Below are 8473 nucleotides of genomic sequence, written 5' to 3' on the forward strand. Positions count from 1 at the left end.
TTTGGTTATTTTTTGGGGGCTGATATTGTGATATATAAATGCTTAATATGTAAGATAAAACCAAACACACAATATAAAAACTTACAAAAACTTGAACTGACTTTGGACATATCCAAAACTTTCCTTATTTTAACATAAGGCTGAAGATCAGGCATTTAAAATTCTGTTATTTATTTCGTTTTTTGCAATATATGTCATGTTTTTGAAAGCTTTGTAAATGTTGTATTTTGAATTGTTTTTGAATTTTTATTTTAACAGGTCATCAAGGTCAACATGCGCAATCTGGACTATAAAACCGTCTTCATCTCACTCTGCATTTTACACCTCGTCTTTGTCTGTGAAGGGCGACCCCTAAGGTAACAGCCCCCCCAAACCTCCTCCTATCGACCCCTTCAGATTAAGACCACCTAATGAGGCCTAAAAGTTCATTACCTCATCAGGCTCACATAAACCTATATCTCATGCTCCTACAGAAAAAGGACGGTGAGTGAGGTCCAGCTGATGCACAACCTCGGGGAGCACAGGCAGGTGCAGGAGCGCCGGGAGTGGCTGCAGATGAGGCTCCGGGGCATCCACACCGCGCTGGCCCGGGGCAGCAGCGGGGAGGCTGGCCGGTCGAGGAGGAGGCTGCGTCCCGAGGAGCTGCCCGACCTGAGCGACCTGACACCGGAGGAGATCCAGTACGCTCTGAACCTCTTGGAGAAGCTCCTCAAGTCAAACCAGTCATGATTTTGATTTTATATAACATTTCCAACATCCCTTTTACAGAGGTTCAGGCTAGTTATTTATTTTATTTTTTATTTGGAAAAAGCGTTTGAAGACGTGTGACTGTGTCCGTCTATTGTTAGAATGTACTTTTGTTTTATTTATTCTACATTTTCACTTTATTTATTTCATTTTATTTATGAACTTGATTTTTATGGAACCGATAAAAGGGGAAAGTGAGCCTCGACGAGGCAAAGCTTCCCCGTTGTGTATGCACTTTAACTTAACAAGTGGCGTTGTGAGCCACTCATAAAGCTGCTTACTTCAACTAGCTGAAGGAGATAGAGTCGGACCAACAGCGCTGTTTAGGATTGGACAGTGCCTTTATCGACGGCCATTCCTCTTTAATTTCATGTCAATTTCGTATAAATGTATGGATTTACACTGTAGACTTACTTATAATGATACTTATTTTTTTCTTGGATTTTGACTGTGAAACTTCAAACGGACATTGTAAGGTTAGGCTTAATAATAGGCAATGCACTTCATCAACATAGAAATAAATTGTATATTTTTTTAAATGTTTTTAACCAGCATAAAATAGGCCGTTTTATTTTTAGACGTAACGTTAGGTCCTATGCTATGTGTGTAAAATATGAGTAAATAAAAAAACAATGAATTAAACTGTATTGAATTTCGTTGTTTTAATGGTTATTTGCAGTGTTACTGTGTATGTTAGTAGCTGCTGGGAGGTTGTAAGTTACCTTGGGACGTGTGGTTATCTCGCGATATGTTTGGCGTGATCTCCGCTCTCCCAAAATCAAAACAGAGAGTCGACAGCCTGGAAGTGTAGTTCCTGTGTCTGCTGTGAGCTGGGGCTTTCTACGAACTCTGCTGCCATTCCGCCTTCCACCTACCCGAGTGAATGTACAGCGGCCGGGACAGCAGGTCGTATCGGAATGTAAAGCACGGAGGTAAATAAGAAGTTGTTTTAAACTCTTGAGGGTGGAGACGGCTAACGCTAGCTAACGTTAGCCGCGGCGACGTGTTTAGCTTTTAGCGTCTCACGTTCATTTAACAGCCTAACCAAAAAGTCTAAAACCCCTCTGAGCTGCTCTGAAGCCTCCGTACAGCACGGTGTCCGGTGACGCCTTGCTTCTCACATCGTAGTTCAATCACACTTTCAAAGCAAGGACGGCAGCTGTGACTTTTATTGGGTCCTATAGTAACAGTATGAGCTTCATATGTTGCCTGTTTCATGTGCCACTTTACGTATCTTAAGTTAACGGGTGCCATATGGAGCTAACACCCTGCTGATGATGACAAACTATGTGTTACCAACATTGTTTTAACATGTCTGGGCATGTTAGCCCCTCTGGTTATCTGCGTTCACTTGTAGGAATCAGAGTTGTGTGACGGACCTGTCACTATTATTGAAAAGATCCAGTCAGAAAGTGGGTAGAAACCGCTGTGAACTAATAAATACTGAGTTCACTGGATAATACATGATACAGAAACAGCACAGCCTTCGTGGTCCAGTGGACAGATAGTGAGCTGCTCGAGAGCTCGGTGTTGTAGCAGACAGATGCTCCGATGGTTAATCTGAATTCCTAGTGAGCATTATTGTAAAAGCCGCGGGTGAGCTATTGATGGCTCCATCTGGATCATGAAATGTAGAGGCAGTGCAACAAAAGGGCTGGTTATGCTGTCGATACTATTCGAAATCACAAAATGTACAAAAGTGAGTTAGTCATTCAGCGCTGTGCCTCTGCAACCCGCCTGGAAGCGCTGATGTGGTGTTACTGGTTGTGTACAGGAGTCCCCTGGTGTCATGGAGGGGACATTGCCTGTACATTACAGCAGCACACCGTTTGTCTTATCGCTATGAAGCCAGAGTTTACACTGGAACATCACAAGAGTCAGACCTGTTGTCTGTTTGATTAGATCAGATTTATGGAGTATTAAATCATCAATCTTTGCTCACTGCATCTCAGCCTTTCTTACCCCGAGGAGTTTAAAAACGTCGGGGTAATAACTTCTTTTTAAATGTAAAACAATAAAACGATCGGTTATCTTATCAGTAAGTAGCCAGATCAAGCAGGTGATTGTCGGTTATCATATCGGCTGAAAACAACATCCATACAGTGCATCCCTAGTAAGAATCCTTAGGCCTATATTTAAATATGGCCGTCTGTGATTACTATTTATACAGCTCATCATTCTTATATGGCCTGTATTTAACAACCTGGAGGCCTGTAATATTCATTTTGTATATTGTATATGTTTGCCCCCCCCGCTTGTTTTTCGACAAGGAAAACTGCAGACATCGATTCATTAAGTACCAGTTTGATGATGCCTTCAAGTGATGTGGGAAATAGTGCAGTTATGTTGCCAGTTTGAGCCTAATTAAAAGAAAAGATGAAGTGATTCCTCTGGAAAATTCGGGGTTTGTGCAGCGTCTGTGAAGGGTTTGCTAAACGGATATAACCGATCTGACGAGAAGAATCGCAAATAAACTCGTGTCCCTACACAACAAATGCTATGTATGACTTTGTCATAAATAGATAATTAGCCTGAATAATACATGAACTTTATTGACACTTCCTTTTCGAAAATACTATTTTTCCACTGTGTTGAAAATATTTAAAACTACATTTCTGACAAAAAAAATCCCGTGAGTGGTGTTCAAGTAGAGCATTTTGATTCCGACATAAAAACACACATTTGAATAATAGGCCGATTAATTGTGTGCCCTGGGAGAAACGACGCTAAAGACATCCCACAGTTGGTGACACAGGCAGGGAACTGTTGTTATTGACAACCAACGTCCATTAAAGGCACCACTAATACACGGAGCACCGAGAGGGGGAGTTTACGAGGGGCACGTGAAGGCAGCATCGCTCTGATTCAGTCAAGCACGCGGCCATTCACAGTTTAAGGTCCCTCCGGTGACTCTGAATGACTAGCCGGGGCACGTCTTCCTCCCCTTGCAGACACATTGAAAGCTTCGGGTCGCAGCGGTGGATTTTACTAGCGAGTTAAAGTCCAGGTCGAGTGCGTGAAACGATGCTGATGAAGTTGCAAAGTAATGAGCGAGGATGCTGAAGCAGCCGGGAAGCCCGCTTTGTTCGCAGGAGCGCAAGGCTTTTGTGCCGCTGTCATCCCGCAGCTCATCCCCTGCTGCTTTGTCTTCACTTGGCCCTCGGATACCGACCGGTAGGTGCACGTCCGCTTTCAAAGCACCGGGGTTTTTAGCTCGGTCATTGTGCTACATGTACACACTGTTAGTACCCGGCTCCTGGTGTGATTTACTGTAATTAAAATATTCTAGTAGTGACCTAGAAAGAAAATCACTGACTGTGTTCTCCTTGATGGGACTCCATCTGACTCTCCGGTAGTGAATAGAGAGTAAATAGTGATCTTATGATTTTTAATAGTAATCTTTTGCTACATGGTGTGAGACTGTAATATTTCCCCCAATGTAATAAAAACATACAAGGATGATATACATGTAATTGTTATGAGGGGGTATTTCCCTGTTTGTATCCTATATTCAGCGTCCTTTCTGCTGGATTCCAGCCCAGACTGCTGCAGAGAGCAGATTCCCCGTCTTTGCCCGTCAGTGTGTCGGTGTCAGCAGCCCCTAAATAATAGATGGGACCCTCACCCCTCAGGGCTCTCACCTCATGCTTTTAATAGACTGCCAGGACGCCTTGCATCTTTGTCTAAGTTGTCGTGTCTTAGATGAGTTGGTGAACTTGACTGGTATTTAACACGTTAAACCTGCGCGCAGAGCTTTTGTAAGCACTACAGGCCACTGACCTATTCAGCAAAAGACCAGGGAAACTGTGATATCAGGCAGGGGGTGGTGCCCAGTAACAGGAAATTGGACAAGTGAAATGTTAGCCCCCTCTAGTTCTGTCTGGCTGTGTGAAATCTTGGCCGCTGTAGGTTTGCATTGCCATGTGAAAGATGAGAGGAGCTGCTTGCCCTGAGTGAAATATTGCCTCCTCAGTTCCTTTGTTCCCTATACCCTGCTGGTCTGGCCACTGGCTGGCTGCCTGCCTGTTTGGCAGGAAGACACACTTTTGTTTTTATTATCCAATTTACTGCCAAGCATTGAAATCCCATTGGAGATAAAACATGCATTTATGCTCTGTCAGGCACTAGGGTAAATAAACACAACATATTAGAGTCCATCATATCTAGCGAGGTCACTTAGTTGTTGCAATATGTATAACCATGCTATAATGAATAATAGACCCGACTAGTGTTCTGTGTCTGCCTATGTTTAGCCTCGAATGCTGTTTTTTTTCCCCCATTGTCAGTGATAGGTAGTGTCTGTTATATAGAGACCGGAGGAAGTCGTCCTCTCTGCGTGTCAGACGGCTCACCTGAACACATCGAACCAGAAGGAGATGTGTGTGTGCGCGCACATTTCTGCCTTTCCTCAGCTGCTATGGTGACCCTTGTCTTCAAGGACATTGCCAGAGTGTTTATGTGTTGTGTACAAGATATAATCTCAGGCATCACAGGACCGATAGGGCATCATCAAACACAAATGAATCTGTGACCTTGACTGCGCGTTGCTTAGGTGTTAAAGGGAACTCAAGGTGATTTGCAGTCACACTGCAGTAATGATACTTTTTTGCGTCTCGCTACATGTTAGCCGGGGCTGTCTGGGTCCCCCCCACCCAGACGGTCAGCCAATTAGCCACTCAATCAGTGTGATGGTCAGCTGGCCACCTACCCGGGCCATCCGGTGCGTTAAGATGTCAGCCGGTATCCAGGGAGGCTTCTCTCATTACCAGCCTTTGAAGCTCTGCCAGCCTATTCACTGGACATGGTGTATGGAAACAAAAGACCGAAGATTATCGTTTCTTCTCTGATACGCACTTGATTTCTTGTAGTTTGTGTAAAAGTATATAAAACCTCCATGCCAAATCTGCCTCCGTGAGCTAGTTCAGGGCTTTATGCGTTAGTGCTGTATTTATGTGTGTCTGGTCATGTGCTGTGCAGAGTGGAAAGCACGACTCTGGCTCTTTACACAACTTCATTTTTATAAAATAATCAAAAGAAAAGAAGTCTCTCTCTGTGTGTCCCTCCACCCCTCCTTGCTCCCATTTTCCATCTCTCTGACTCCATAGCCGGCAGTAGATGGTCATCATCATATTTCATAGCAGCTCCTCTCAAGAGAGCAACCCTCTCTTTATTACTGAGACCTGGATGTGTTTCGGCCTTATAATCGCAGAGCTATTGATCAGATAGCCAGCCACCCTGTCACAGTGGAATGGATACATTCATCAACGTAACTACAGGAATGTAATGTATCACCGTGCAACTGAATAATAATGTAATTATAAAAGGTTTCATACCAGTTGTCTCTTCCTCATACCAATAGCAAAACCTTTAGTATCTGCTGATACAGTATGTTAAGACAGTCCTGTGTTATTGTTGTTATCATGTGATACATATGGCTGATCTTTCTATATTTATTACTTGATTTGGGATATTTAGAATTGCAGTATACGGCTGTAAAACTCATAAATTAGCATCATGTAATGTGCTTTTGAGCCGTTGCATTATTAAATTACAAACTTGCCTGAATCAAACTTTCATAAGAGAAAGTAACAGAGTGGAAGAAGACTGGCAGTCTTTCATTATGTTTATACCTTTTTGAATATTCCTCAAGTGTGTGCACGTGCATTGCTCCTGTGCATTCATGTATGCGCCAGATTGTGTGTTTAAGTCCTTTCTGAAATGGAGGCCAGGTGTTTTAACCGCTCTCTCAGGGCTGCTTGTCTGTCTCTGGAAAAAAAAAACCCCATTGGATTACAGCGAACCACTCCAGGAAGCGCCGCTCGCTCCGAGGCAAGGTGGAGTGGTTGTCACCCATCAGTCAGAAATCTCTGAGAAACCAGCCTGTGGAGCAAGTAAACAGTTGAAGCCATTTCAGTCCCTAAGTGGGCTCCGCTCACTCAGACTTTTTCACATGGGTACACTCTCTAATGGAGGCTGGGGCGGTGTGCGTGCATGTAGCTGCAGGCTGAGTTTGGTGGTCTGGTGTCGGCCCTGTTGGTTCAGCACTCAGCTCCTGTAAGGGTTCACACGAGTTGACCGCAGACTTTTTACAGGCTCTCTTCGCGTTCCACATCTCAGCACGCAACAAAAAAACCCCCCGCTGCACAACTGTGAGTGTGTGTAGAGAGAGGATGGAATCTGTGCACCGAGTAATCTATCTCATCACGCATCGGCGCTCAGTGATCGGCAGTGTCATCCCACTTGGACTTGAAGTTGTGATCATACAGGATCAAACTTTTCGAACAGTTTGGATTTCATTCTTAACTGTGAGACCGTGGCAAACAGATGGAAGTGTCACAGTATTTCTTAAAGGCGGCCAGGGTCGCAGGGGTCCCATGGGCTCTGCCATCGCTGTCTGAACGGGTGAATGTGGCATGGAGTGTAAAGCGCTTTGAGTGGTGGGAAAGGCGCTATACAAGTACAGTCCAGTTTACTGTTTATATATGTAATAACATGTAACGCAGATGTTTCTGTTCAAATACCAGACATTGTGTAGAAAGTGCCAGATAGTAGTAAGCTGCTTTGACTTGTTTCTCTGACATCACGGTAGGTACGGTGGACAGTGAGGGTCATGTTCTTCTCAGCTGGTACACATATAAAACACAGCGATGTAAGCCCGGCTCTATGCAGTGATTTGAAATGATTTACCCCAATACATTTTTCTGCCAAACCCTAAATCTACCCGTATCTGGTGCTTGGCAGGAAGTCATTTTGGAGCGTGTTCCTACCACAGTGTAAGCCAAACCGAAAGTCCCCAAAATGTCATGAGACGACCAAAAGAGGAGGGAATGCGTTAAATGCAGAACAGCGAGAAAGCGACGCCGCCTGAGCAAGAGGCTAAGCTCAGAGCTTGAGTTGCAAATCCAGAGTAGCAGCTAGTCCAAGCCTTTCTCTGCATTCTTCATGCCATGAAGTGCTTGTTTGTGCACATATTTAGCATATTCCATTTTCATCTGCGCTCTTCTTTTTCTCTGTCATTACTTTTATGGAAATTGGGATAGGGCCGCACAATTTATCTAGTGTTATTGAAATTGCAGTATGGCGAAGTGCAATATCCAAACCGGAAAAGCTGCAGTTTTTTGATAAAAATAAAAGATGAGACCAAAAAAAGTATTATAATGAAGTAATGTAGTGCTGCAGAGATTGCCCTGGCCTACGGATCTGATAATTCCCACTAACTGTGAATCATATAACCATTGCAATATCTGTCAATCTATCATTCAGCCCTAGTTTGAGAAGCCTTTTTCAAATGTTATCTGTGGATTTATGGATTTTTATATATATATATATATTTATATATTTATATATTTTATATATATTTTATATATAATAATTACCTATGTTACCCATTTCCACCAATGTGACAAAAATAAAAGATTAGAAATAGCAAAATAATAACTTTTAGATACTAAGTCATTATTTTGTGATGCTAAGTCAATATTTTGATTATCTCATAATGACTTACAGAATCTTTTTTTTTTTTTTTTGCAGAAATGGGCTTCCATAATTAAATGCTTCTCATGGTCGATACCGATTTCTTCAAGTTCAAAGTTCATAACCTGTAGTTTTTGCAAATTTTTTTTTAGTAAAGTCAACCATTTTTCATAAAAATTCTAAATAATGATATTAATGATAATTATCGTGCAATCCTTATAAAATAAATATAATTATATGAAATGAAGCTGTC

At 42.7% G+C, this 8473-nt stretch overlaps 2 protein-coding genes across 2 annotated transcripts in view; both read left to right on the top strand.

Moving 5' to 3' along the window:
• Positions 1-217: 217 nt before the first annotated feature.
• Positions 218-818, top strand: pth1a (parathyroid hormone 1a). The gene is made up of 2 exons (XM_035665671.1): positions 218-356; positions 474-818. The coding sequence occupies exons 1-2, from the start codon at positions 274-276 to the stop codon at positions 727-729; spliced, it is 339 nt and encodes a 112-aa protein (XP_035521564.1). The 5' UTR covers positions 218-273; the 3' UTR covers positions 730-818.
• A 2879-nt stretch (positions 819-3697) lies between these two features.
• LOC118330852 (BTB/POZ domain-containing protein 10-like) overlaps positions 3698-8473 on the top strand; it is a 14905-nt gene continuing 10129 nt past the window's right edge. The window contains exon 1 of the mRNA XM_035665538.1: positions 3698-3921. Coding sequence (XP_035521431.1) covers positions 3794-3921 — 128 coding nt within the window. The 5' untranslated portion in view covers positions 3698-3793. The remainder of the gene's footprint in view (positions 3922-8473) is intronic.

Source organism: Morone saxatilis, unplaced genomic scaffold, assembly GCF_004916995.1.
Source record: "Morone saxatilis isolate NCDOM2014 unplaced genomic scaffold, NCSU_SB_2.0 Contig2, whole genome shotgun sequence".
Lineage (NCBI taxonomy): Eukaryota > Metazoa > Chordata > Actinopteri > Moronidae > Morone > Morone saxatilis.

What these genes read in the sequence shown, in the direction of transcription:
- pth1a (XM_035665671.1), top strand. Translation starts at nt 274, where the DNA reads ATGCGCAATCTGGACTATAAAACCGTCTTCATCTCACTCTGCATTTTA. An exon ending in TGTGAAGGGCGACCCCTAAG is followed by an intron (nt 357 to 473) that starts GTAACAGCCCCC and finishes ATGCTCCTACAG; the next exon opens with AAAAAGGACGGTGAGTGAGG.